Source organism: Fistularia commersonii, chromosome 7, assembly GCF_037954325.1.
Source record: "Fistularia commersonii isolate RoL2024-O1a breed Wild chromosome 7, RoL_Fcom_v1.0, whole genome shotgun sequence".
NCBI lineage: Eukaryota > Metazoa > Chordata > Actinopteri > Syngnathiformes > Fistulariidae > Fistularia > Fistularia commersonii.
In genome coordinates, this window is record NC_141290.1 from 19,704,955 (window position 1) to 19,729,195 (window position 24,241).

The window sequence follows — 24,241 nt, forward strand, 5'->3', positions numbered from 1 at the left end:
GTCCTTTCACGACATCTATAAATCTTCTCTACAGTCTTCATCTTCCTGGCAGTTACCTCAGCATCTTACCACCAATATATATACTTTCCTTCCTCTGTACATCTCCAAACCATCTCAGCCTAGCCTCTGACCTTATCTCGAAAAGCATGTGCTGTCCCACTGATGGACTCCTTCCTGATCCAATCCATCCTAGTCGCTAACAAAGAGAACCATAACCTCATCTTCCTCTCTGAAAGAGGACCTCTACAACTTCATCTCCAAAAGATGTAGTATTATCCGTTTCTATTATGCCAATCTCATTAAACAGGCTACCGGAGGTTTTATATCGGGAGTCCAAAAAGTACAGACACTGTGGATAAATGAGTTAAATAAAGCAATATTTTCAATTACAAATTGGTGTATTAATTTAAAATGAAACCAGAAGTGGTCTTGCATCCCAAATTGAACGTTCAGTAATACATACGAAAAAGGTTTTTCTTATGTATGAGATTATAGTCACAAACAAGGTGGACAAAATTAAAATCGCACAAAATAAAGCTCACATTATATAACATTCACTACAATTCATCAGAAAATGTTGCTGCCAGTTTATTCAGAACCAAGTATAAATTCTGAGAATTTCAATCTGACAATAATTGTAAAAAATAATTAGTGGTGAATAGCCAGCATCAGTAGAAGCATCACTGAAATTTCAGCATTGGATGAAGTGGAGAAAAATCATCTACATAATGGAGAATAGGGGCTCAGAATGCTATTTCCTCACAGAAAAACACACACAACATCCTGCTGAAATGATTTTTATTCTCTCTCTGCAACAGGTCTGATGATAGGATATCACATTAGGAGACAACGCAGTTTCCGTTTTGGCCAATCATGTGTCATCCTGCTCGGCTCGCTCTCTTGATGAGACCCATCTGCTGACGATCACTTCCTGTCAAGAGACATCAGCTTTTAAATAAACCTACAGCTATGACAGATCAGTTGAACATAGAAATAAAAGTTATGACTCATGATCAAATGTTCAAAATGTAGGAATTTATTCACAGCTTTGGAACTAGCTAGAATTCGTGCTCATTCCATAACCCAAGATCTATCTTGCGACCACTAATTAATTGTGTACTGAGAGCTATGGAATTAAATTAATCTCATTATTATTACACATAACTTTTCACAGAGCAAGCTAGGCTTTTACAAAGTTTACAACACTGAATAAAGCAAAGAAAAATGAATTCAAATCCATCCATCCATTGGATGCTTATCCCGCTTATCCTACTCAGGGTCGCGGGGGATGCTGGAGCCTATCCCAGCAGCCATCGGGTCAGAGGCGGCGTACACCCCTGACTGGTCGACAGTCAATCACAGGGCCACATATACAAGTATATATACAGAGACACATATACAGAGACAAGTATTGACTCTCTCATTAACACATCTGAGCAATTTTCCCAATTTTTCCAGTTAACCTCCTGGATGTTTTTGGACTGTGGGAACCCGGAGGAAACCAATGCAGACACGGGGAGAACGTGTAAACGCCACACAGATAGGTCCCCTGTCGGAATCAAACCAGGGTCCTTCGTGCTGTGAGGCTGAAGCACTAACCACTGAGCCAACGTGCCATGTAGTAATGTAATTGTTCAAAATTATTGTATTTTAGTTGTTTGAAAATACATTTTCGTTTGCAATGATTGGAATTTTGCTTGCTCTGAGTCTTATGCTTGTGCTTCAAACTCCTTTGTGGTCTCTGGGATTTTGTTTGCAATACTGATAATGGGTAGGACTTAGGAAGCTGCCTGCAGATTAGCACCTGAGTGGAGTTGGAAAATGATACCTCAATGGAGATTGATGGACTGTTGTCATAGTCCATGTCCATTTGGCGCTAGTTCCCCCTCGTTCTTCCGCCAACATACAACGGTACTTATATAAAATAACTGCCAGTATGTCACATTTTTCAGGTTATCTTTGAGATATTAGCTCTCTCAAGATTTTTGCATTCTGAATTTGTTGTTCATTTTTGTTTGCTTAATTCAAAAAGTGTTGTTTGCTTCTTATAAAAGTGTTGATTGCTTGGTAAAAAGTGTTGTTTGACAACATTGAAGCAAATCTAATTTCATATGAGAATAAGATGAATCTTGCAATGATTATGCAATCTTTTTTTAGTACCCACAAAATAACATAAGCAAGGGAAGAGGAAATAAGTTGTGGTGACAAATGATAAACCTGTGACAAACCAATCCTAAAGCCTGAAAATAATTTAAGAGAGGGAATGGGTCATTTTTCATTGCACTTAAGTAACTTAAGTGTTGCAACAATATGTATGTGGTGACCAGAATAGAATTAAAAGCATCGGAGTTGGAGTATCTGCTCATTAGAAAATTGAAAAATTAGAGGAAAAGGTTCAAATCCTCCCAGAATTGTGTGAGGGCTTTATTTGTGAAATGACTGACAAAGCTGTTAGACAGAACCTGATCTAGTGTCTTTACCTGAACTTTTAGTCTGCTCAGACACACAGGTGAGTCCAGCTCAGCCTCTGATAGGTCAGCAGGAAATATGATGTAACACAGCATCAGCTCCTGAAGACAAAGGACTTTATTTCATATCACTGGCTGGCAAGTCAAATGTCTTGAGAGCAGAGACAGAGGACATGGAAAAACTGAGCAGATGGACATCCTTATTGTTACCTTACAGACGTTAGCAGTGATCCTGCTGAGAGCTGCCAGAGAACGCCATGTAAATGGACGCAGTGTCGAGCCCCTGAACGTGTCATCTACCCGCTCGACCACCAGAGAGTAACTGCAGGACAGGACATGTTTGTCAAGATATTTGTTGATTGAAAATATTTTCAGAATTAGTCATTACAAATTTAAGGACATCTGAAATTGGGTCTGTGGTGTGCAATTTCAAAAATTGACTTCAATTTGGGAAAAATAAAAATAAGAAATAAGAAAAATCACTGAGATTAGTTGGTTTGGTAAGCTGATTTTTTGTCAATAGTTTAGAAAAATGTCAGGGGGTTGAAAAGGGAGAAAAGCAAGGAGATTTCTTAATATAATCTTGAAGTTGTGTCATATTATTGATATTCCTTTAAGGACATTTTGGAAAAACTGACAGATTTGATAAAAATGAAAATGCTTATATCTCCTATTATAAATTCCACTCAACACTAAAAAGGTCATTATGACTGTTGCTGCGGACATTTGTCTCAATGCACGCTATGACAGCAATGTTGACAACAGTGTGGAAAGACAAACTATACTAACCATTAAAAAAAAAAAGAAACAAGGAACATCTTTAATTGAATGTGTACATTTTTTGATTTTTAAAACAAATTTGCCCCATAAAAATGACTATGAACAATTAAATCAACTGTATAAAAAAGTATTTTGTGTACTGAGGCCCTAATCCTTGGGCTCCAGTATCACGCATATCAGTAACTGAATTTATTCAGTTAAATGTACAGCTAGCATTGTAAACCAATATGTTTGTCTTGTGGGTGTAAGTGTGTATCTCACCTTGCATGGTAGAAAGGTGGTCCTTTCCTGTATAACACTAAAGAGACATCATATAACTGATTAGCATAATATGAATTGCATTATGACTTGGTTCAGGCTCTGTCCCTGCAAATATAATGACAAAGTTCAGTACATTTTATCACCCATTTCCAAAAGTGAAACCCATATATTATATGGAGTCACTACAAAATGAAATATTCAAAGCCTTTATTTCTCAACATGCTGATGATTATGGCTTACAGATAATGAAACACCAATTTCAATGTCTCAGAAAATTTGAATATTGTGAAAAAGTTCAAAATATAAAAGTCATGGTGCAACTCTAAGCAGTTGACTAACTCAAAACACCTGCAAGGTTTTGTGAGCTTTTGAATGGTCTCTTGAGTCTGGGTCAGTAGGTAATACAGTCATGGGAAAGACTGTTGACTTGACACATGTCCAGAAATCAGTTATTGACACCCTCCACATGGAAGGTAAGCCATAAAAGGTAAAGAAGCTGGTTATTAACAGAGTGATGGATCCAAGAATATTCATGGAAAGTTGTGGTGAAGTGTGGCAGGAAAGCATTCAAAGCAACCTTGACATCCATTGTACTTAAGCTGTCCAATTCATGCAAAAGAGGTCCCAGCCAAGTATTTCATGCATAGAAATGAACATACTTTTAAGAGGCCTGACATTTCTGATTAAAATATCCTTTCATTTATTGATCTCATGTAATATTCTAAATTTCTGAGACATGGAATTTTGGTTCTCATCTTTAAGACATAGCCATCTAAATTTCAAGAAATAAAGGCTTGAAATAGTTCACTATCTGTCATGAAACTATAAAATATATGGCTTTCACTTTCTGAACTGAGTAGCAAATAGATATTGAACTTTGTCATGACATTCAAATTTTTTGAGGTTTACCTTTACCTCAGTAGCATGAACAAAATATTGTGACAATTTTTCTTATTTCCAGCTTAAATTGTTGGGCCTGGTTCTTTCTTCCTTTTCCAGCTTAGATTATTGGGCCTGGTTCTTTCTTCCTTCATATCCTACAACCATGAGCTGCTAGATAGGTCAAATCCTCTGTATACTAATTTGACTATAGAGTCAGGAAACACACCACTTACATCCTGGAAGCAGCTGGGGCTAAAACATGAGTGAAAATGCTGCAAAATTGTCCTGACAATTTGTTGTGGTTTGAGTCAACACATGTAGGTTGTTGAAGATACGCCCAAGATTTGTTACAAGTAAGGCTATTTAAACTTCTTGATCAAATCAATATTTTCATTCGTTGCTCAAGTTAAACATTGATCGCTTGGTCTATGAAACCAACAATCAAAAATGTCTTGATATTCAGATGCAAAACTTGATTAAGACTAATGCTTAATCAGACAAGAATCAAACAAAAAAGACCTAGCTCATAATGGTCCTTTGCCAATTTATCTTTTTGAAAAACACTGAGGATCAACTTCTAGAGGTAAGTGTCACATTTTCATAAGTCCACCCCTTCTCAAAGTGGAGCCTGAAGCAGAGTTCAGTCTTGTGTGCCTTACTGAAGTCAACGCCATACTTGGCTCCACTTCCTCCTTTAGGGACCCACCCTTTGCTGCGATAGTAATGATAGGCTGTGTATGAGGTGACAAAGTCAGGCTGCAAAGACCGAAACTTCCTCCACAGCTGGATGACTGACAGGGGCTCCTAACCAGTCACAAAAAAGGACATGATAATGTCATTCAAAGTGATATTAAGCAAGATTTCTTTGTGCAACTTTTGATATCATGGTGTTAAAACATTTGCATGAAGACAGTTACCTGGTAGAGGTAAACTGACAGGCAGCCCAGGCTGTAAACCAAGAAGAAGGCCTGTAAATACAGAGAGTGAGTTGTAGGTCGATCACAGAAATTGCATTTGGATTCTAAAAGCTCAGAGAACAGACATGTTCAGGATATAGGGACAGATAACATTGGTGGGGACAACAGTAACGTGAACCAGCCACGTCCAATCACAAAGCCATATATAGACATAGAGCCATCCAACGTTCACACCTCTCCACAATTTTCAGTCTTCAATTAACCCATGCATGCTCTTTTGGCCTTGGGAATAATCCATCGAACCCAGAAAGAACCCACATAAGTATGAGGAGAACACGCAGAGAGAAGCCAGACGACCAGTAGAACTTATGCTTCAGTGCTAACCACAACACCACTGTGCTACCAGGGGAAATATTATACAATTCATATTTATATAACATAATCCAACTGAATTCTAATCTAATCTAATCTAATCTAATCTAATCTAATCTTAAACAGCATGAAACACTGACTGCAAAAAAAAAAATACTTGGACAGATTATTTTTCAATGATAAATCTCACAACTTTATTCAAAGCGCAGTAAGGTTAATTATGATATACAAAAAAATAATAATTCTTAAAAATCCACACTGATGCAGTTACTTTGGTAATACCTTATTCTGTTCTTTTCTCACAACAAATGTTGAGGGTAGCAGTGGTACAAAGGTGGCCTTTAACATGTCAAGACATGCAAATCCATTCCTTTCTGGACATTTGTAAGGGTTCTCCAGTTTCCTTTCACAGTACAGACATGCAATCAGTTATCTGAAAACCCTAAAATGCCAAGGCATGCTTATGAGAGACTGATTGTTGCGTCTCTTTATATGTGGCCCTGAGATCGAGACCCTACACAAATGTGAGTGCAAGATAAACAGTATAGAGAATGGAATGAGCAATGCATAATTATCTCTCACTTTTACGTACCTCCTCAAGACTGAGCTGCAGGTATTCTGTCAGAGAGAAGGGGGTTTGCCTGACCTGCCGAGATGCCTCATTACCCTGGAAACACAACAATACAACACATTGAAGCCACCAAAGGAAAGCTAATATCAGACTATCAGACTACTAACTGACTGAAGCCTCGTTAGATTAGACACTGATTACTCTGTTTAGACAACGAGTATCCTGAACTCCCAGATAACATCCTGAACACCCTTGCCCAGCACCCAAATCAGAACTTTAATATACAAATAGGATACCTTGAAAATCAAGCCCTCCTTCAATACCCAGATCAGATCCTGCACATACCTGGATTAGATACAGGACCATGAATGCACTGAGTGGAAGCTAGTTTAAAGGGAGACTCACCTCACCCTCGGCCACCACCAGGACAAAACCAGGACCAGGTACTATAGGATCTATGCCAATATCAGAGTCAGAGTAAGAACTAGAGTCAGAATCTTGGTCAGAGGTGGGAATATAGTCATTATCAGAGGTCGGGTGAGAGACACTGGCAGAGTCATGGTCAGAGATTGGGTAAGGGTCCTTGGCAATGGAGGGGTGCGGGTCCTGGTCAGAGGTGGGATGACGGTCCTGGTCGGAGGTAGGGTCAGGCTCTGTGCCATGATTTTTGTGCTGAGGTTCCCTCCTGCATTAAAAGGTAAAAATTTGTGGGCATGTTCATTTTGTGAAGCTTATGTGCATTTTATCAAAAAACAAGGCCAGATTCTGTACCAGGTTTTTTAATGGCATTCGGTGACAATAGAAACTCTTACCTGCAGCTTCTTTTGCCCTTGGGTAACCTTTTGCCTTCTGACTCTCTCCGCTGCCTCTTTGAGTGGAAACACGCTCCATCCTTTGACTCTGAGTGGTCCTCCTCTCCTGCCCCCTCCTGGTATTGCTTCTCCCCTACTCTCAAGTCTTGCCTTGTATCATGCATTTCTACTGGCTGAGAGAGATGCTGAAGCATTTGACTGACAGCTTCTTTAGCTAATCCTTGGCCTGAGAGAAGAGACCCAGCCCACCTGACCAACTCCTCATACCTAAAGCGAAGAGGGACATGCACGTTATCATTATCTGAGAAGTGAAGAAACAACAAATTCCTTAGACTTTTTGTGACATCACCTGGACTCTGAGACAACAGGCAGAAACATCCCATCGTGATCTGTAAGAGAAACAAAGACCAGCAGACTCCAGAGATAACAGCTGATTGGACCACAATGATGATGATGTCACGACGGAAGTGTAAACTCACGCTCCCATCGGTTTGAGATGTCATGGTTGGGTCTGGCTCTGGACAAGACGCCTTTCCCAAAATAACCCTGCAACAGAATTGTCTAATCACATCAGGTGGATTTTGTCCATTTGGGTTTATGTTGAATTTCTTTAGAAAACTTGACTTAAGTGACAGCATCACATTACTGGTTGATTGGGGCAAGCCTCAAATCTGTGATAAACTTGTTTTATATTTTGAATTCAAAGCCATAATTTCAATGACTAAAAGAAGGTTTTCTGTATTTTCATTTTAGATCTGAACTCTGTCCATTTCTGGTAACTGTTTTCCAATCTCTTGCTGATTTAATAGAATTTCAAGGCCTCCGTTTGGAATTGGCTTCGGCGTCGCGTAAAATTATAGTTTATAAAATTGTAGTTTATAAAACCGTGAAAAGGGGCGTCAACGTCAAGAAAAATGCCTCAATATCAGGGCAGAGCCCCGATGGGCGGGGATATTAAGCAGAATCCCTTAAAATTGTGTCCTAAAATATAAATCATTGACGTATTAGCGACTCGATGCAAAACATAATGAGGGATGTTCTCTGCGATCCTGAACTCAGACTACTGTATGTGGATGAACTCGAACCTGGTTGTGGATCTTCTGAATGTGGTCCGGATGACAAACTAGCACATGGTTATTTATCAGCTCCGCTCTGAAGCTGACAACCGCCTCTGCGCTCCGGCACACCGGCAGGGGCGCCTCATACTCCTCGTACACCCGGGCGCGTCGGCGGGGAGGTCGAAACTCAGCCTGCATGCTGCCCGATTCCGAAAAGACCGTGGTTCCGTTAAGACCAAGTTGAATCGTTGCTTCGTTTTTTTTCTGCCAAGTTTTACCTTTTCACACAAACTAAGTTAATTCACGACAACTCCTTATGGTGAGGACGTTAGCTTGTCCGGAAACCGACATATATCGGTTCCCCAAGAAGTTTTCATCATTCATTTATCGATAAGGTCTGCCCATTTCACTGTCGGACGCTGAGGTGTCACCGCTAACTACGCCCGGCGTGATATTACGCCCCTTACTCAGTTCCTTTTAAAAATTTGAAAAAACAATCATGTACAGTAAATGGGTCCATATTGTAGCTCAACTTGGTAAAATCCACAGAAAAAGATCTATGAACGTAAATAAGTTAAAACACAAATATTTTTGTTGAAAAAGCATAATTATTAGCATTGTCAATATCAACCAGAGAAGTTACAATAATAAGTACATTAAAATATGCAAAAGTAGATTCCAAAAAAACAACCATAATTTGAGTCAAGATTTCGACAGAATTTTTCAAAGTTCAACATGATATAAATAATGGTACTTAGATAATATTTTATTTAGCATCGTTATTCTAAAATTCGTTTTAGTGTTAAACTGTTTGGATGGATAAAAATGAAGGCGTTCAGGTGACTATCATTGTTTCTGTTTGTCTGTCCACTAGGAAGTACTTTTGTTTCTGTATATGACGGTACAGTGTCATGTACTTGGAGACTCTGGTCATTCGGGGCAGGATGAAGCTGTGGGTGAAGGTCTCTCTGCTAAGGGGACGCCAACCTTCTACTTCCAGGACGCTGTTGATGAACTGCAGACAGAAACTGAAGCAGTTGTGGTTTTCCTCATCAAAGCTGAGAGAAAAAGGAAAATTGAAGATGAAGTCTATACAATCACCTTAAATTATGCACCATTTTGGTTCTATAAGACATCATTCACATATTATTAAATGAGGTATCTAAAAGTATTACAGAAATGACCAAAAATAGTAATCAATAACTGAAACTGTAGGAACAAGTCACCTGTAAATTGCATACAAAAAAGTAGAAAAAACAAGCATACTACAAGGAAAAAAAATGATCAGAAATTTTATAAAAAAAGTTATCAAGAAATAACCCCCATATTAAAGAAAAATAATTGCTCAATCAATCAAAAATTGACCTACTTATCTAGAGGCCAATCAAATCTTTGCACTTACGACCTTAAAACACTTTATTGCATTGACTTTGACACTTTATAGTTTTACTTGTATTTCTTATTACCCCCCCTTTTTTTTTACTGTTTATACAATTTCCTACTATTATTTATTAGTGTTATGTTTTACTTGAAACTCTGGCACAACAATTTCCTTCGGGATAAATAAAGTTGCTCTTATTCTTATGACATTCTTTATAAGAAATGCCATGTTGTCATGGTATATCTTATACAGAAAGAAACCCTTAAAAACTGAACAAAAACATTGAAGATTAAGCAAGAAATTGCCTGAACAATAAAATGGAATTAGCTTACATGAAAAAGCACAAAGATGTTTTTAAGAATTGTGCAGCTAATAAAACAACATTTAAAATCATCAAACCATTAAATTTCAGTACTCTGTAGAGCCCCTTGGTTTCTGCAAGATGGAGCGCTGATGGAGCGCCAGCATTCCCCTTCTTGACGCTTTCAAGGTAATTGTTCACTGTAGCCCAAGAGTCATATTTCATCTGGAAGGTTGGTTGGTCCCTCTCCGGATTTCTTCGTCGGCTGCTCTGCTTGTCTCGCCATCAGCTGAGCTTCCCCACGCTTCATCAGGCCATGGCCATCATCTTTCATCATCAGCTAAACTAGGGTTTCATCAGTTGAGGATTGCTGTGTTTGTGTGTGTGGGGGGGAGGCTGTGTGTATCTGTGTGTTGATGCAAGCATACATATACCTGTGCCAGGTGGGGTCCCACATGCTTCCGCCTGAGAAGCGTTCTAGGTATTGGTCCCACTGAGCCAGAAGGGGAAACCTGTCTGGCCTGACTAGAGGAACACTGACGCAGTGCTGCCACCCGCTGTGGTCCCTGCTGACCCCCACTTGTCTGTAGTTATACACAACTCCTTTAACACACATGCACACGCACACATGGCTACGTTAGCAAACACAGCCACAGTTCAGATGTCAAGGATTAAACATATTTTTTTGCTGTCAGCCCTGAGCCTCACCCGTAGTGCTGGAGATGCCGGTGTGCAGATCTGATGTCCCTTCAAACTCTCTGCAGAGAAAACAGCAGGACAATTGCGCTCAAAAGTTAAATTCATAATCCAAGATACTGATACAGTGGTATCTTAGATTATGAATTTAACTTTTTCCTAAATGCAGTTCTTAAACCAAAAAATTCTCAAACCAAAATAAAAGTTTCCCGTAAGAAGAAGTGGACAATGGATAAATCCATTCCAGACCGCCAGATGAAAACTTTATTTTAAAGGCATTCTATGTTCAGGACAACAAACAAAATTTCTTTTCAATACTGATTATATTTCTTCTTATTGATTTTGCTTTGTGTACAAGAATGTCAGCTCTCTTTATTGCCTCCTTGATCTTGATCTCTTGGTACAGACAGATGAACTTGCCTTACTTTACTGCAAAGCAAGCTCTGAGACAGGAACGCCTTGTTCATTCTTTGCTATGTTCACTTTATTTACCTGTATTGTAGTTCCCACAACTTTGCTTTTCAATTTTTAATCTTAAACCACTTTCTTTGGTTACTTAGTGACTGATAGAATAAAAAAAAATAAAGCACTCAGAATCAATGAGGGGTTCAATGGGGTTGTTCACACAATGAATACGGCAGTGTGACTGACACGCAAATGAATATCTCAGCAAGCAGTTATCGAGCTCTTACCAGTATGTTTGTTCATCAACCAAAACGTGGTTCATGTACTAAGGCATTCTTTGCTCAGAAAATTTGTTTGTAAACTGATTTGAGCAGGGAGTAGTATGTTCATCAGTTGAGGTACCACTGAATTGGGTGAATGGATAATGTGCCCTAACTGCTAGATGCAACCATTTGAATATGATACTTACATTGGCTAAGGCTACTATTGTGTTGTTTTAAGCAGGGTTATCATCAGACAAAACCCAGTGGCTTCCTTCTACAAAAATGTAACATTCCCAGATTCATCTTTTGGACATCATGTCAAAATATTGGATTCCTCCCTGATTTTTCAATTGCAAACCTAATCCACCGTATTTCTGTTGATATAGCCAGCCATTTGTGGCACTAACCTGATGTATATTGACCTTTTAAATGATGTTCAAATATTGACTGACTGATTGATGAAATAATTAACAAGTACAATAAGTTCAACACAAAAGAAAATAAATCAGGTAGCCTATATTAGTCTAATTGGCAATGCTCTATTAACCAGGTTATATCAGGTTGGCAAGTAACCAGATAGGGTTCCACCAGGTTATAAACTGGGCCAGGGTGTACAAGTGGGTGTCTACCTGTGTATATTATTGTCGGCAGGTATGATCAGCAGGCAGCAGGAGGTCTTGTGTCCATCAGTGAAGGGGGACGGCAGGCTGACCGGTGCTTCCTGCAGGCGACTCCCTCTCAGCTCCTCGCCACAGCTTGGACATTCATCAGGAACTGAAAAACAGAAGATCTCCTTCTGACAGTGAGTGAGACGTATCAAGCTGCTATCCATTGTGTTGCCATCCAATACCCGTCCTCCTCCAGCTCTCAACTTCTGTCTTTCTTCCTCCTCTTTGAATGTTTGTCTCCTTTCCACCTCTGTGTAGCACCTGGTTGCTGAGATACAGCCGGGTTCAGATGATCTCATTACTCAGCTCAACCTATCAGATTGCAGGTCCCATTAGACAGTCATGGGACCACAGGTGCCCTGGTCTGTTGTCGTGGATACCAGAGCTGAACTGCTGTGAAGTGCTGTGTTTTCACTACCTAAGAATAATTTTATTTCGTCTCAATACAAGGCTTAAGAATTGAGGTTTTAAAGGCACTGAAACTAAAGAAACATGTATGTCTGTGGAGGTTCTAAGTCACCCAGGTCATGGTGAATTCTTGTTGAAATCTCTTTGCTGCGGTAATTGGACTTGAATTTCTTCACTTGACGACGTTTCACCCCTGATCTGAGCCTTTTTCAGTTGTTCTACAGAGAAGCATGTAGCACATCTGATACAGCTATAGAATTTTATTTGTCCTTGGAATTATTTGTCCCTTTTACAGTTACCTATTTTCCTTCTGTAAATTTCCACTTCTTTGACTTACAATTATAACCTCTTTTTAAACCAGAGTTCCAAGTGTTGATGCTACTTTTGTTTGATTAATTAAAAACACTCCCCCTTTATTTTTTTGTGTATTGGAAAGCAATAGAGGATCTCAATTTGTTGCTGTCAGTGAAAACTGACAGCAACATCCCATTGTTTTGCCTTCATTTTGTAGTGACCCATAAAACATTAATTCAGTAAAGGATATACCTCCGAACCCCTAAACTTGTCATGTGATGAAGTCCAGGACAAGCGTACAGGGCATGTTTTCCCATTTCAAATGTCAAACTTTCTGAGAAGCACATCTGATCCAGTGTCTCAGGTGTGTTCATCTTCGTCTCCCGTGAGGATGAAGTCCCGTCCGACAGACATCTAATGAAATTGAATTCTTTGCTCAAGATCACAAGATTGAAACTCAAAAGCTTATCAAGTTACAGGATGGATCAATAGAGCTTGCACGGTGAACTATTGACCAAATTTTGTGTATCGATTTTTTAACAACCCTGTCACAGATTATTTATTATATTATTAGATGTATTACATGGATTAATTATTATAATTGATCAAATCAGATCACACTGAGGGTGGAACGGTAGTGCAGTGGTTAGCATCTGTTTTTTTTTAGCAAGAAGTTCTGTGGCCTGATTCTGGCAAGTGCCTTTTCTGTGTGGAGTTCCACTTGGTTCTCCAGTTTCCTCCAACGATCCAAAAAAATGCAGTAAGTTAATTAGAGACCCTTAATTGATCAGACGTTTGAATGAGGTAATGAATGGTTGTTTATTATACAGGGTTAAAGTCCATTCAACAAAGTTAGGCTCAGTGGGAGTAGGCTAATCAGATTAGGTTACAGATTTTTTATACTGGCTAAGATTTAGAGAGTCTGGATAAAACAGATTTGAGAGAATTTTACTGCTCAAAGTTGGCTAGCGTTGGTGTTGTATATGGTAAATAGAATTTGACAAAAGAGAAGTCAAAAGGTTTTTACTAACTAGGTTAGTAAGTGCATTTAACATGATCATACTGGGTTATAGTTAATTCAGCTGCCCATATTGTGCTTTACAAGGTTAAAAATCACACAAGAGTTAGATGAAAGTGGGATTTTCAGGCTAGGTGTTATACTAGGTTAGCATGGAGGAGCTAAATGGGTCAGTCAGTGATCTTCCAAAACATCCTCAAAGTCACTGAGGAGTGAGACATCCAGGGTACAAGTCTCTGTGCCAAGCACTGTATATCCATGGCGACAGATATGCTGGTAAGCTGACAGGTATCTAGAAGTGTTTTCCACCCTGGGCAAGACATACTGAGAAGTAAAATGTTCCCTACTGATTGGCTGGTTGCCCTGTGATCTCAAAACTTGGTTAATGAAACCTAGAGCAAACCCATAACAACATGAACCAAACTCCCTCTCCTCCTGAAACCTAGGGGGGGGAGAGAAAGAGAGAAAATTACAGGTGGAGAGAGATAGCGAGAAAGTGAGAGAGAGCACAGTCTCACCTGTCCGGTGTCCAGGTTTCCATGGCAGCAAATACCTCAAGCTGTCTGTCCCACATCAATGTGAAGCTGGGGATATGGTTGTCTGGGGCAACCAGAGGGATGACAATGCTGTGTATCCATCCCTGTTGCTGACGCTGAACCCCAGACTCAGTATAACTGAAAACAACACCTGTTCCACAGTATCATCCAGTAAACAAACACGGAAATAAACGTTGAATAAAACAATAAAACCAAACAAACTGAACCTTTAGAGTTTGAGACCCCGACATGAAGCTCCGAGTCTGAACATTTGCTGTGGAAATATAACAACACATTATTAACACTAACAATGTGTTTCCAAAGTCTCATTTTCTTTTAGCTGTGAATGTTGGTGCTACATCCTTCTGCAGAGGATCTCAGGATGATATGGAACAATTAGGGCTCTGACATCCATGCAAGAACCCTATCTGAAAGTCATTTAACTTAATCAGAATACTGAAAACTGCAGATGTTTTGACTAAAATGAAAGATATGTAATCCTGTGTCACACATGGAAATACACATGTTCACATATGTCCTCCAAACTCTGTTCAGGTCCCTTTTGCAAACTTTCGTTTTTGCTGATAATCTAATGAAAGTCTGTTCTATATTTTTGAAACTTCTGTTAAAAAACAAGGGCAATACACTTCAGGAGTAAACAAGCACGAATATCCCCTAAATTGACAGGAATTTACACAAGATTTGGGGTGGTGGTGGGGGAGCGTTGAGCAGTATATTTGACATACATAATAAAAAAAATAAAATAATGAAAATGCTTGTATAAATAAGGAAAATACTTATTTTATTTACAAATTTGTCATAAACTTATTCAAGTCTTTCAGATCCAATCACGTTTTATCATAATTCCATTTACCTGAGGCCCGGGAGACCGTGCTGTGACGCCACAAGAAAGCAGCACGTCGCTCTGTGACCATCTCTGACCGGTGACCGGATTCGCACTGGAGCCTCTGCCAGGCGGAACCGCGGTACTTGCCCGCACACCGGGCACCGCGCAATAGCCTCAGTCGCCAGCGTGACGACTGTGCTTCCGCAGTGAGAGAAGCGCAGCAGGTCCCCGACCTCCATGTAGCGCCAACACAGGTGGCTCAGCTTTACAGGTGGACAGACCGGAAACGGAGGCGGAGCCACCAAATCATCAAAAGCCTGACCATGAACTCGACTCAATTCTCAAAAATAACATTTTACAGGAATTTCAAAGGATGATGCGGAAAAAGTAGATTAAACTGCAAAATGAAAACTAAGGGTGAATAAGTACGAGAAACTGAATAGATACTGACATTAGGCAAAGTAGATAAAATGAATAATTGGAAAATGTGAAAATCTAACATTTACTTGGAAAGTGTGGTAACTTTTAATTGATTATCTAATTTTATATTTCAATATATATGACATTTAGATAATAATTCTTGTTTAATATGTGCATTAAGGAAATGTTGACTTTCTGTTTTCTCCAAGCTACATATGCGTGTTTTGAATTTCAAAGACAGTAAGAGGTAAGGAAAAAATAAAATTCGAATATGTTTATTTCGCATTTGACGCCTCTTGATTTTATATCGCTGGGAAACACAACAAAATTACATTTACAAACAGAATTGTCATTTGCTTGATAAAACACAGCTTCTGAATAGAAATATTCACAGAAAAAAAAAATCTAAAGTATTCGAAAAAAAGTAGAAAAATAGTACTAGAGAACATAGCCCCGACGGAGGGATAAAATGAGATCATCGTCATCAGGCAGTCTTCCTCCTGCTGGAGGCAATAATGCCGCCCAAACCTCGAGGAAGGGGAACCTTTATGTTGTGACCACCGGTGTCTTCCGGACGTGCTTGAGTGAGACATCTCTGTCGCAACAACTTCGCAGCTTTTATCGCTGGTGACACCTTTCCCCCCATTAATCTCCGGGGGTAATGAGCACTAAACAGGTTACCTGCCGGTGAGTATATTCATCTGGCCCACTGTCCGCCCATCTATTTCAGTCTCCGTCTCCGTCTGTCCGTCCTCGTGCTCAGTCTTCAGACGGATGCAGCGGACATGTTAGCATTCATGCTAATGTTTTTAGCTGCTAGCTTGTCGTCTTAGTGTACGTCACGAAGCGACGACTGTAGTAGTGATCGATTATTGTGATCAGGGTGCACGATCCATCATTATTTTTAAGGCAACATGATTTTTCTTAAAAGGATGTAATTGTTTAACGCTTTTGCGCGAATTTAGGTTGATTATTAACCGGAGCTTGATGCGGTTATCACGTTTCAATGAAATCGATTTGTGTCTGACATTTGAACAGTTAGGGTTCTGACTATCCATTTATTAGTTACGGCTGATCCAAATACATTATTGATTAAGGATTGGAGAAATTACAAAGACCTACATCACTCTGAATCTTTTTTTCTTTTTCCAACCCTCAGTAATATGACTAATCCATGCCCGTTATCATACAAACTGTCTGAGGTATTTCAGAAATTAGGTTGAAATAAGAAAGGAATTTTAGTTTGGTTGTTTCTTTGCCCATTCTTTTTTAAATCCATTTAGAGTCACAAATGAGACTGTGAAAGATGACTTTAAGCAAACTAGAGCATGTGAGTGAGTGTGGTGTTGATTATGGCGCGTTTGTGGTGCAACAGGTACTTCCTTCATGGAGTGTGCCGAGAGGGCAGCCGCTGTCAGTTTTCTCATGACCCGTCAAATAGCAAACCCTCCACCATTTGCAAGTTCTATCAGCGAGGGGTTTGTGCCTATGGGGACCGCTGCAGGTAAGGAGTATGCCCTGTCGCTATCAGTACTAGCTTGGGGCTCAGCACTTTTAGTTAGGTGTATTTCACCTATATGCAGGTATGACCACATCAAGCTGTCCAGGGGAGGAGGTGGAGCCCCAGAGCACCAGACAGGGGGTGTAGGGTCTGGAGGAGGGGCAACGGTCAGACCTGCAACAAAGAAGACACCAGCCCCAAGAGACAGAGGTGACGAAGACAGCACTGAAGTAGTTCTGTAAAAAGTCCTAAAAGTGTGTTCTGAATAATGGTTAGGAACAGTATTTTACTCGTATAGGAAAAAATAACAGTATTTGGAAAAAATCTCATAATATTAAGTACAACATTAATGAATTAATAAATACATTTTGGGATCCCTGTTCTAATTCTCCTGATTTATACACACACACACACACACACACACACACACACACACACACACACACACACACACACACATATGCACACACCTTTTTTTCCTCTTTAACTGAATGAACCACCACTGGATTGAGAATGTGAACATATGCTGTTGGAAAAATGTTTTGGTCTCACATCTAAGTTGTTTAATAAACACTTGACTGAAGTTTTTAATTTAAAAAAAATGTCTTTGAGTGAAGTTTTTAAACTCTTAGCAGGGCAGGTTGACCGTACGTTCGGGAGTAGAGGGGACATTCTGGGGTCAGAGGTCACAGCAGCGGCTCCTCAGTCATATGTGGAAGCCATCAGGACGGGGCTGGAAACTCCAGTGCAAGATCCAAGTGAGGATGCGTTCTTTAGGATTGGTTGTGCCTGAGCTGATATTACCTAAGATAAGGCCACACAAATTGACTTTTATTTTTCAACAGTATCTAAATATAATGAGAAAAAAAGTAGTCCAATTCACTTTTTAATATTCGATCCACTTTATCTTTTTTATGTTAGACTTTACTCTCGCAAAATTATTTTCTTATGATGAATAAAAATTTACCAAATATTTTTTTATCTTAATTTGGCCTTTCCTGTCTTATTTCAACAAATAATACCTTTTCCTCCCCTTTAGCTCCTCCCCAGATGGGCGGAGCTTACCTTTCTCAGCTGTGTCCATATGCTGCTGCTGGTCACTGCTTCTATGAAGAGGGCTGTACTTATCTCCATGGTGACCAGTGTGAGGTCTGTGGCCTGCAGGTGTTGCATCCCCATGATCCTGAGCAGAGAAGAGCTCACGAGAAGGTGCTTCGTCATCGCCACCATGTTTGCTTGCTTTAATCAGGCCAACCTGCTGCCCCTCTGTAGAGCTAGTAGGTTGGCAAGAAACCAAATTAATCATCAATGAAAAGCACAGACACAAGCACCTAGTATACAAGTATTTCAGTTGACTGAGGTGCAACATGATGATTGGCAATAAACCTTGTTCATACTGTATATCTTGCACGTGGGGTTGTGTGGGTGCTGGAGCCGATCCCGTCATTGGGTGAGATAAGAGGTTTAAATGGGCTGCTCTTTGTCCTACGCTGTATTTTGTTTGTGATTTTGATTGACAGGCTCTCGGGGCTTCATGGGACAGACCCATTCTCTCTTTGGGGTCCTCAGACTTACTTTTCTTCCTTTTCACAAATTAATTGCTTCAATTGGCCTTGTCACAATATGATATCCAACAGGAAGTTGAAGTGGCAAGGGTTTGCATTAGGATGCCTCCTGGATGCCTCTCTGGTGAAGTGTTCTGGGCGCGTTCCACCGGTAGGATGCCACAGGACAAGCTTGAGGGACTTTGTCTCTCAATTGGCCTAGGAACACCCAAGGATTCCCCCTGGAAAAACTGTAGGAAGTGACTTGGGAGAGGGAAGCCTGGGCCTCTCTGATGAGGCTGTTGCCCTGCGAACTGACCCTGGATAAGCGGGAGCAGATGGATGGATGAGTGGAGGTTAGGGTGGTTAGGATGGATTGGTGGAGGTTAGGGTTAGCACCTCCACACTGCTGTGGTTCTGTCCTGCAAATCGATGGATTGTCCAGTCTGGGTTGAATGGGAATAACTGCCCCAAGCAAAGGAATACAAGTATCACATGGCGTTGTTCATGGGTTAAGGTAGGATACAACATTAATAAGACAGATGGATTAGTGTTCGCCTTTAGTGATAAAGAAGGAGCTGCGCCAGAAAGCAAAGCTCTCAATTTACCATTCCATTTATACTCCACTCTTAACTTTACTTGCAAGCTCAAATCAACTTGAGAGGAGACAGGTTGACCTAGAAAGTGTTGGAGGGATTGTATTTCATGCCTGGGAATATGACCCGGAAAGAGATTGATTGCATTGATGGGGAGACGGATGCCTTGATAGACCTACTTGGTCTGTTGCCACTCCAGTGTGACCATGGATTTCTGGTGGGAGAATGAATGAATTAACCTTTTACATGTGGGGATAGTAATGCAGTATTTAAAAAATACTCCTTTGTGAATACGTCTTTGCAGTTGAGTCAATAAGAACCACATACCTGATTGCATCCAGTTTGGATTTAAAATTCAAACATGTTTGATTGACTGTGACTGAGGTCTGGTCATGTTAGTTCCCTTAACACAGTTGCTGATTTGGTTCTATACTGTTCACATATGCCACGGAGATTTTCCTGAACTAGTGCCCTCTGGAACTGACACTGCCTGACTCTTAAATCGTGGGTAAAATTAGGGCAAAAAAATCTGGAAGTGTTTCCCCAGCTTTAGAGGACTTAAACATTTGTGATGCACTAGCTGAAATAATTTTAAGTTCTTTAAGTGCCACGCTGTACAAAATGATACAAGGGAGCACAATTGTTGATACAATAGTGGGAAAAAATTGATTGGTTGCTTTACAAATGATAGTACACAGTGGTATTAGGTACCCTGTGTTCTCCGACACTGAAGATATTTGTGTTTCTTTAGATGTGTCTCCTGGCATTTGAGACAGACATGGAGAAGGCATTTGCGGCCCAGCTGAGCCAGGACAAGGTTGGTCAACTCAGTCACTGACTAAATTGTTGTGTTGACTTCACAATAATAAATGTTCATTGTATTATGTTTCAGGTGTGTTCAATCTGTATGGAGGTGGTAGTGCAGAAGGCGAACCCATCTGACCGCAGGTTTGGTATCCTGTCCTCATGCTGTCACACCTTCTGCCTGGGCTGCATCCGACAGTGGCGCTGCACTCGGAACTTCAGCAACAAGATCATTAAGTGAGGGTCCTTACTTTTGAGATCAGAGTCCAGGGTGGTCTTTGTGTTCAAGATGAGTTTACACATGGGTTGGGTCAGTTTTTACAAGGTCAGAACAAGGTTTCCTGGGTTGGGACAAGGTTTGACTACGGCATAACAGATTTGGAAAGGATCCATAAAGTTGGGGCAAAATCCAAAATTTTAGTACACAATGGGAAAGTCTGAAAAGGTTTTCCACATGGTCATGACAATGTATGTCTGAGCTTATGATCTGATGTATAAGGTCGTAATTGGGTGTATGATGGAAGGACGATGGTCAATGTCAATGAGGTTGTGGCAATTGTCTGACAATTTAAAAAAAACGTCCATGAAATTGTGACAGTTCGTAGTCTTTGGACTGGATATTAAGAAGTCTGAACCGTGTCTAATTGATTTGGGACAGGTTTGATATAAAAACTGGAGTAGGATGGGGTCTAAGTGATCATTGCAAACTTTCCTGGTTTAGAGCCATGTCTGAAGAATTTTTTAGGCCGGACAGGGTCTCTCAAGCCTCTGCCAGTCTCTGTTTCATGTTTCATTGGGGTTTTTGTTGGTCATAGATCGTGTCCAGAGTGCCGGGTGATCTCAGAGTTTGTGATCCCTTCTGTGTATTGGGTGGAGGACCAGGATGACAAGGACCACCTCATAGAACTTTTCAAGACTGGTGTCAGGTAATTTGTTTGTCTTCCTCAGATCTAATGTCTGATTGTGCATAGAAACTAACCAAAGGATATCAATTGTCTCTGCAGTAAGAAGGCCTGTAAGTACTTCGATCAGGGCCGTGGTTTGTGTCCATTTGGAGGAAAGTGTTTGTATCTTCATGCCTACCCGGACGGAACCCGAGCAGAACCAGACAGGCCACGGAAACAGCTAAGCTCTGAGGGGAATGTGCGGGTCAGTAATGACAGATGCAGCGTTGTCTCAGTTTTTCTCATCACCGTGTATAGGTAAGCTAATCATCTGCATTTTTGTCCCAGTTCATGAACAGTGTCCGTCTGTGGGATTTCATCGAAGAGCGTGAACAGCATTCGACTGGCGCCCTGCCATCCTTACAGGATGACATCACAGAGCTGAGGGACCTCTTCATGCAGATGTCAGGGCCGAACCACGACGAGTCTGAGTTGCCTCACAGTGCAGACCAGTAAAAACAAGATCAAACTGTGTCTAAAATCACACAGCAGCTGCTCATTTTGTCTGGAAACTAAATCCATCGTGTCCACATTAGAAAATTACCTATATGCATTTAATTTATTGTTTAGCGAAGTAATAAATAACAGTGGTGTTTGAGTTCACTTGTGTTGGGATTTCTTTGTAATTCAGAGGACTTGGGCTTTCAGTGGACCAAAAATATGACATTTGGGGTCATAGCAAGATCTGAGATGTGGGGACAGGGTTTTTGAGATAGATTTCTGCTAACCTGTGTTGTCAGGAGTCAAGCAAACACATTTCTTCTGAGCAAAATATTAAAGTGTGATTCTGTTAATATTTTACTGTAAATAAACTGTTCAGGTCTACAACGCCACTGGTGTAGGCATCCATTTTTTACTTACAAAACGTTGAGGAAAATGACAAATTACATTTTTGTTTTGGTCAAGCAATTGCTTCCGTATTTAACAGTCATCTCATCCCAACTGGCCGATACATGGAAAAACTGGGCCTTGATTGCTGTCCCTGGCCAGGAACAGCAAAATGCCAACAGCAGTTCAGCATCCTTACTAATTCCTTGCTGATTTTCTCCCAGATCCTGCCCACCAGTCCACTCTTGACTGCACATTACGCGCAATCCATCTGTTGTCAGTGCCACAAGTTTATCCCAAAGCAGGCCCATTTCATTTACACATCTGCATACCGCTTCAAAGATCTCCTTTCCTATTGTTGTGCCATGCATTGATCTCCACTCCGAAGGTTCTTCTGTTCTGTACAGATCTGAGTCCACTCCATGGATAAAAATCGACAGCTGCCTAGTATCAGAAGTGTTGCTACCCTCTCCGTGAACATATTGTAGTGTGTGGTGGGGAGACTGGGTGGCAGAACCCCAGAATCCCTTGCGAGTGACAATGACTGTTGGGAGTTTCTTGTGGTTCTGTGCTAGAGAACTCCATTGTTGAATGGCTGTACAGTGTTGTGTTTGATGTGTGACACTAACCTGCAACGTTATTGTCGTAACGGGAGGGAGGGTGCACACTCAAGTCACACTGTTGCCGCTGAGAAAGACACCCCCCACGTTTCCCCTGTTTGTTGACTGTTGAATTGAAACCATATCTTAAAGAGCATAATCCTGAATCCAGGTTGCCCTTGACTCTAGTTGTACTTTGCTAAACCCCAGCTTGCCACCATATACTCTGCCTCCCACCTGTCTTTAAACTCTGATTGAAGGTAGTTGGTGTGAGAGAGGAGGATACTGAGAATTGGGTTAGATGGAGAAAGTTGACTCGCTGTAGCAACCCCTGAAGGGAAAAGCCGAAAGAAGAAGAAGAAGAGGAAGTTGTCAAAGTCCACCCTTCATTTACCTATTTTTGGGAGTGCGTTGTAGCTTACGGTTGACAACAGGTGACTCTGCAAGGCCAGCTGATGAGGGGATCGTACTTGTGGGCCATGAGTTCGACATATGTGTTTCAAGACCTTCCTGGGGGCCACTTAAAAATGACATAGCGGGCCACATTTTCCATGCGTGCCTTGAGTTTGACAAATGTACATCTCAGCCTGGCCTAGCATCTAACATGTGGTCTCCCACTGATGACTCAATTCTGATCCCAGCGAACCTTGTTACTCCTGAAAAGAACCTCAACATCTTCATCTCTGCAACCTCCAGCTCTGCCTCCTGTCTTTTCCTCAGTTCCAGTGTCTCTAAATCATATAACATTGTTGGTCTCTTCCATAGTAAGAGGAGCCTGACAGGTTGGTTTGGGCATCGGGTCAGGATGGCTGCTAGACACGTCCCTGGTGAGGTGTTCTAGGCACATCCCGCCAGGAGAAGGACCTAGGGAAGATCCAGGATACACTGGAAGGACTATTGGGATGCCTCAGGATTCCTTCATAGCTGGATGAAGTGGCTGAGGAGAGATAAAGCTGGGTCTCCCTGCTTTGGCTGCTGCTCCAGCAACCCAACCCTGGATAAATGGCAGGAGATGAATGGATGGACAATGCCATCGAGAGAGCAATATGAAACTTTTCTGTCGGGGCCAATTAAATGTGAAATCCACTGAGCGTGGAAGATTTACGACCTGGTTACTATTTGTGCGTATAGTTGATGAGAAATAAAAACAAATTGAATGAGTGAATTCTATCTTGTCATTGGATAATTTTCTTCTGTTCAATTCATTTTGAAGTGTAATTTTCAAACTTTGTCAGTTTTCTATTTTTGTAAAAAACACAATGAGAAGGTTTATCTGGAGTTCCTCAAATGTAACATGACCAAAGAATTGTAAGTCTTTTGATGCTTGAAAATTATTTTTATTTTAGGACACAATAAAATCCAACATTTGCCCTTAAGTTTTTAATAATCACGTAATCTGACATTAACACTTAGCAAAAAGAGAGGGAATACAGAGATTACCCTCCCCAAACAGAGATGGTCTCATATCTAAATACGCTGGATAAATGCACATGACAAAAATAATTTTGACAGATCTCATTTCAAACTAATCTATAAATTTGGTATCATCCAATATTGAGTGACTTTTAAGTCAGTTGGCTTGTGTCTTTTGACAAGTGTGAAAGGCTGTAGTTGACCAACTGTGACAATCAAGTCCTTGTTCAAAACCCTAAAATCCTCTGACGGTTATTTTTTTTTATAGATGACAACATTTTGCATGTTTCATATCCTGTTTACCACATGTATGTCAGTTAGAAATTAATAAAATAGACCCTCAGAGCACCATGAAAATGTTGACCATGTGATTCTGAAAAGAGAACAATGATAGGCTGAGCTCTGAAGCAGGCTAGTGACTTCAGGGTCAAAAGTTGAAATCTGTTGGATAAAGACAAAATTATTTAGGAAATATTACAAGACAAAACAAATGCAAGTCTATTCTTTAATATGTCAAAAATGAACAGTTGTGTTGTATGTATGGAATCAATATATTGAATCTGGCCCACCATTTTTTTAGATCATTATTTTCCTAATGCTGATTTCAGCTGAAGGCGGTACTTCTGCAACTTCAGTAGACTAGCATAGAGAACT

The 24,241-nt window shown here is 40.5% G+C and overlaps 4 protein-coding genes across 7 annotated transcripts; 1 reads left to right on the forward strand and 3 right to left on the reverse strand.

Moving 5' to 3' along the window:
• Positions 1 to 786: 786 nt before the first annotated feature.
• tsen2 (TSEN2 tRNA splicing endonuclease subunit) lies at positions 787 to 8,537 on the reverse strand. 3 transcript variants are annotated; one of them, XM_086150227.1, is made up of 13 exons: positions 8,400 to 8,537; positions 8,149 to 8,320; positions 7,543 to 7,609; positions 7,413 to 7,452; positions 7,064 to 7,330; positions 6,657 to 6,936; positions 6,273 to 6,347; positions 5,309 to 5,359; positions 5,051 to 5,195; positions 3,510 to 3,546; positions 2,679 to 2,790; positions 2,481 to 2,570; positions 787 to 931 (listed from the first exon to the last, which is right to left on the reverse strand). In XM_086150227.1, exons 2-13 carry the CDS (start codon positions 8,317 to 8,319, stop codon positions 872 to 874), a joined length of 1,395 nt encoding a protein of 464 aa, XP_086006353.1. In that variant the 5' UTR covers position 8,320; positions 8,400 to 8,537; the 3' UTR covers positions 787 to 871. The 3 variants fall into 3 exon arrangements, 2 of the variants coding, with proteins under 2 accessions (XP_086006353.1, XP_086006352.1); XR_015106420.1 differs by having other exon boundaries at positions 5,098 to 5,195; positions 8,149 to 8,531; XM_086150226.1 differs by having other exon boundaries at positions 8,149 to 8,531.
• Positions 8,538 to 8,743: 206 nt separating this feature from the next.
• On the reverse strand, positions 8,744 to 13,131 carry mkrn2os.2 (MKRN2 opposite strand, tandem duplicate 2). Its single transcript, XM_086148899.1, has 4 exons — positions 11,797 to 13,131; positions 10,512 to 10,561; positions 10,238 to 10,406; positions 8,744 to 9,179 (listed from the first exon to the last, which is right to left on the reverse strand). Exons 1-4 carry the CDS (start codon positions 12,132 to 12,134, stop codon positions 8,957 to 8,959), a joined length of 780 nt encoding a protein of 259 aa, XP_086005025.1. The 5' UTR covers positions 12,135 to 13,131; the 3' UTR covers positions 8,744 to 8,956.
• A 186-nt stretch (positions 13,132 to 13,317) lies between these two features.
• On the reverse strand, positions 13,318 to 15,218 carry mkrn2os.1 (MKRN2 opposite strand, tandem duplicate 1). The gene is made up of 4 exons (XM_086148900.1): positions 14,966 to 15,218; positions 14,319 to 14,365; positions 14,074 to 14,242; positions 13,318 to 13,997 (listed from the first exon to the last, which is right to left on the reverse strand). Exons 1-4 carry the CDS (start codon positions 15,175 to 15,177, stop codon positions 13,730 to 13,732), a joined length of 696 nt encoding a protein of 231 aa, XP_086005026.1. The 5' UTR covers positions 15,178 to 15,218; the 3' UTR covers positions 13,318 to 13,729.
• Positions 15,219 to 15,899: 681 nt separating this feature from the next.
• On the forward strand, positions 15,900 to 21,580 carry mkrn2 (makorin, ring finger protein, 2). 2 transcript variants are annotated; one of them, XM_086150228.1, is made up of 10 exons: positions 15,900 to 16,045; positions 16,734 to 16,862; positions 16,942 to 17,069; positions 17,492 to 17,617; positions 17,899 to 18,068; positions 19,751 to 19,816; positions 19,892 to 20,040; positions 20,619 to 20,729; positions 20,808 to 20,952; positions 21,036 to 21,580. In XM_086150228.1, the coding sequence occupies exons 1-10, from the start codon at positions 16,020 to 16,022 to the stop codon at positions 21,201 to 21,203; spliced, it is 1,218 nt and encodes a 405-aa protein (XP_086006354.1). In that variant the 5' UTR covers positions 15,900 to 16,019; the 3' UTR covers positions 21,204 to 21,580. The 2 variants fall into 2 exon arrangements, with proteins under 2 accessions (XP_086006354.1, XP_086006355.1); XM_086150229.1 differs by having other exon boundaries at positions 17,495 to 17,617.
• The last annotated feature ends 2,661 nt before the right edge of the window (positions 21,581 to 24,241 follow it).

What these genes read in the sequence shown, in the direction of transcription:
- mkrn2os.1 (XM_086148900.1), bottom strand. Translation starts at nt 15,177, where the DNA reads ATGGAGGTCGGGGACCTGCTGCGCTTCTCTCACTGCGGAAGCACAGTC. An exon ending in CGGGGTCTCAAACTCTAAAG is followed by an intron (nt 14,243 to 14,318) that starts GTTCAGTTTGTT and finishes ACTGTGGAACAG; the next exon opens with GTGTTGTTTTCAGTTATACT. An exon ending in GAAACCTGGACACCGGACAG is followed by an intron (nt 13,998 to 14,073) that starts GTGAGACTGTGC and finishes TCCCCCCCCTAG; the next exon opens with GTTTCAGGAGGAGAGGGAGT.
- mkrn2os.2 (XM_086148899.1), bottom strand. Translation starts at nt 12,134, where the DNA reads ATGAGATCATCTGAACCCGGCTGTATCTCAGCAACCAGGTGCTACACA. An exon ending in GCCGACAATAATATACACAG is followed by an intron (nt 10,562 to 11,796) that starts GTAGACACCCAC and finishes TTTTCTCTGCAG; the next exon opens with AGAGTTTGAAGGGACATCAG. An exon ending in CGGCATCTCCAGCACTACGG is followed by an intron (nt 10,407 to 10,511) that starts GTGAGGCTCAGG and finishes TGTGTGTTAAAG; the next exon opens with GAGTTGTGTATAACTACAGA.
- tsen2 (XM_086150227.1), bottom strand. Translation starts at nt 8,319, where the DNA reads ATGCAGGCTGAGTTTCGACCTCCCCGCCGACGCGCCCGGGTGTACGAG. An exon ending in CATCTCAAACCGATGGGAGC is followed by an intron (nt 7,453 to 7,542) that starts GTGAGTTTACAC and finishes TTTCTCTTACAG; the next exon opens with ATCACGATGGGATGTTTCTG. An exon ending in TGCAGCTCAGTCTTGAGGAG is followed by an intron (nt 5,360 to 6,272) that starts GTACGTAAAAGT and finishes CTGTATTTACAG; the next exon opens with GCCTTCTTCTTGGTTTACAG.
- mkrn2 (XM_086150228.1), top strand. Translation starts at nt 16,020, where the DNA reads ATGAGCACTAAACAGGTTACCTGCCG. An exon ending in GCCTATGGGGACCGCTGCAG is followed by an intron (nt 16,863 to 16,941) that starts GTAAGGAGTATG and finishes ACCTATATGCAG; the next exon opens with GTATGACCACATCAAGCTGT. An exon ending in ACCAGCCCCAAGAGACAGAG is followed by an intron (nt 17,070 to 17,491) that starts GTGACGAAGACA and finishes TTAAACTCTTAG; the next exon opens with CAGGGCAGGTTGACCGTACG.